We start from the raw sequence: 1,125 nt of genomic DNA, 5'->3' as shown, positions 1-1,125 counted from the left end.
ATGCATTAATTTTATATATAAGTATAGATAATATACCCTCCCCACTTTAATGACGTATGGCAAACGGTGAACAGCGAGTGTACAAATTTTCCATGCGAGAATTAACATACAAAAAAAAATTAGCAACTGTCCAAAGCTAATTTTTTTAATATCAAGAGATTATTATTCTTCTAAAGGAATTTTCCCAATAAAATCTTGTGGTTTGTCGAAATAGCTATATATTATTGTTTGTTCATTAATATGCTAAATATTTTATTGTGTTTGTTCTGAATTAAATAAATGCAAAAAAATAATGATAACAATAAAAGTATAGTATTTTTCTTATGGTTAAAACAAGTTCTTGTTGATTGTTTTTAATTTAAAATTCTATTCTAAACTTTTGTTTATTTTGGCCAAAATCTTCCATAAATATTTTTCTATATAAAAATCGAAGAAATTTTGCTAACAACATCAGTAGTTGTTTAAACTTCAATCATTTTAATAACAAGACAAAAATCAAATATATAACACCAAAATGCGTTCAATTTTAGTTTTGGCCATCATCTGCAGCTTCTTGGTAGCCATGACTCTGGCTGATAATGAACATGATGAGAGCAATGTGCGTGCGAAACGTCAATTTGGATATGGTGGCTTAGGAGGATTTGGTGGAGGTTATGGCGGTTATGGTGGATATGGCGGATACCGTGGTGGTTACGGTAGATATGGCGGTTTAGGCGGATTTGGTGGCTTAGGCGGATTCGGAGGCGGTTATGGTGGCAGTTATAGATATGGTGGTTATGGATTCAGACGTGGTGGTTTCGGTGGATTCTATGGTTAAAGATTTCTAAAACTATCTATAATGTCGTAATTTTGTAAAAATGTGTGAATATTAATGTTAAGTGTTAAATAAATTATATAACAGAGTTTTTAGTAAGACAAATTTGTATTATTTACTGGTGAAACAACGTGGTGTACATTTATTTAAAAAATAACACTTGTGCCATTTTCTGCAAAAAACTGGGCCAAATCTATGAATGAAAATTTAAAAATATGTTATTAATTGATCGGAATGCTGAATTGAAAGTTTAAGTTTAAAAATTTTACCATACCCCGGCATTTTTTCAAAATATCGAACACAAATTAAAC

The 1,125-nt window shown here is 30.4% G+C and overlaps 1 protein-coding gene across 1 annotated transcript; it reads left to right on the top strand.

Annotated features, from left to right (window-relative positions):
* The first annotated feature begins 514 nt into the window (after positions 1-514).
* Positions 515-817, top strand: LOC135963870 (neuropeptide-like protein 31). The gene has a single exon (XM_065515867.1). The coding sequence runs from the start codon at positions 515-517 to the stop codon at positions 815-817; it is 303 nt and encodes a 100-aa protein (XP_065371939.1).
* The last annotated feature ends 308 nt before the right edge of the window (positions 818-1,125 follow it).

Source organism: Calliphora vicina, chromosome 1 (genome assembly GCF_958450345.1).
Source record: "Calliphora vicina chromosome 1, idCalVici1.1, whole genome shotgun sequence".
NCBI lineage: Eukaryota > Metazoa > Arthropoda > Insecta > Diptera > Calliphoridae > Calliphora > Calliphora vicina.
This window is presented reverse-complemented; position numbering and strand designations above follow the sequence as displayed.